General features: G+C 32.3%; 1 protein-coding gene across 1 annotated transcript in view; it reads right to left on the minus strand.

Moving 5' to 3' along the window:
- Positions 748-1717, minus strand: part of LOC104743210 (nuclear pore complex protein NUP98A-like) — a 7546-nt gene continuing 6576 nt past the window's right edge. Inside the window, exons 15-16 of the mRNA XM_010464319.2 lie at positions 914-1080; positions 748-838 (exon numbers count right to left, since the gene is read on the minus strand). Coding sequence (XP_010462621.1) covers positions 748-838; positions 914-1080 — 258 coding nt within the window. The remainder of the gene's footprint in view (positions 839-913; positions 1081-1717) is intronic.

A 1717-nucleotide genomic window follows, 5' to 3' on the forward strand; every position in this document is an offset into this window, starting at 1 on the left:
TTTTTTTTTTTTTTTTTTTTTTTCATTTTTTTAGAGGGATTATTCTTTCTTTAATTCGGACAATTATCTTTTGTTTTCTAGCTAGTACTCTAATTCTTTTTTTTTTTTTGAACGAAAACTAGTAGTCTCTAATTCAAATTTATAAATTAACTAAAAAATCTACAATCTAAAAACTCTAGATTTTAAACCCTAAAACTGAACCCTAGGTCTTAAAACCTAATAAATGAATGGTTTTTTATATCCTTAACATGAAAAGATGGATTCTTAGAAGATATATATTACATGGGACTGGGACGGATGCAGGCTTTTTGTTATGATGGCTATACATCAACCGGAGTCCCATCAGTTCCCTAACTTTAGCGGGTGTAAACATTGTGGTACTTTTCTTTTGGAGCGCCGTTTGAAAAGATTCCTCTCACTAGTCACTAGGCCGCGGCGGTATTAGTCTCCACAACTTGTTTATTCACAAATTGAAACTTTTATTTATTTATTTTTTATGTGTCACATATCAAGAAACTTATATTATGGCTTGTAGTATGCAAAAATTACGTTTGAATTCCGCCGTTTGAATTTAATATTTATGTTAACATTTATGAGATCATGAATATGAGGAATTTGCTTTAGCTACCCGAGCGAAAAATAGAAAAAGGAAAAAACAAATGTTCTATCATATTATATGATACATGTTATATTATATAACTTATATATAGAGAGATATAAATAATGAAAAAAAAAACTTGAGCAAAGTTAAGCAATCTTTTTCTGTAAAACTTTGAAATTCAAAGTTGAATCAATGTTATCCCAATAGAATCCGACTGTATCTCCTTCCTTGAGGTGCCTATCAATAAGGATAAGAAACCAACCAAGGTTCAAGAAATAGCCCCTGGAATCTTGATGAATACTAATGTCATACGTTTTCTCCGAATCCCAATCATAAAGTTTCACTGTCACGGAATCTCCAACCACAAGCTTGTTGCTCCATCTCCCGATTATTTCGTCGCGTGTCTCTTTCGCTGGTAATCGAATTACACTGTTTAAATCTTTCACTTGCAGCGTCTTTTTTATGACCCATGGATCGTACTGAGCTAGTGTAAGTTCAGTATCGAGTTTTACAGGCATTTGAAGATTCTTTTTTTGGTTTCGGGTTAATTTTTGTTTTTGTAACGCGAGGGAAAACATGGCTTTGATGAATCGAAAGCTCATGGACTCGCATATTATTTATAATGTTCGGTAGGAGATAGGTATGTGTTTTTGCTATAAAGTTTATGGTTGCATGCGGTCAGTAGTTCATAGGAAGAATTATTGATGTTGTGCTCGTGTTAATTATTTATAATTTATAAGGTTTAGATTGCATGCTTGAATTAATTAAAAGATTTATAAACACATGCCGAAGTTGATCGTATTTATCAACACAATTTATGTTCAGCAACGTATAAACAAAATTCGTAGCTTCTTTACGTTACAGATGCTCAGTGAACTCACAAGAAACAGAGATATGCCGGCTTTCGTTTTTTTTTTTTTGGCTTTTGGCACTGTCACTCTCTAAGTGAAGTCTCAACTCTTAACTCTCAAGTGAAATATCAAATACGTAAACGAAAAAAAAAAAAGAAAGGTTCAAATATAGTAACAGATACCATTACACAAACCGAACCACACAAAAGGAGATACTATGAGGAAACAAGAAAAAACTGTAAGAACAACAAAAAGGTATAGAAAA

This window comes from Camelina sativa, chromosome 14 (genome assembly GCF_000633955.1).
Source record: "Camelina sativa cultivar DH55 chromosome 14, Cs, whole genome shotgun sequence".
NCBI lineage: Eukaryota > Viridiplantae > Streptophyta > Magnoliopsida > Brassicales > Brassicaceae > Camelina > Camelina sativa.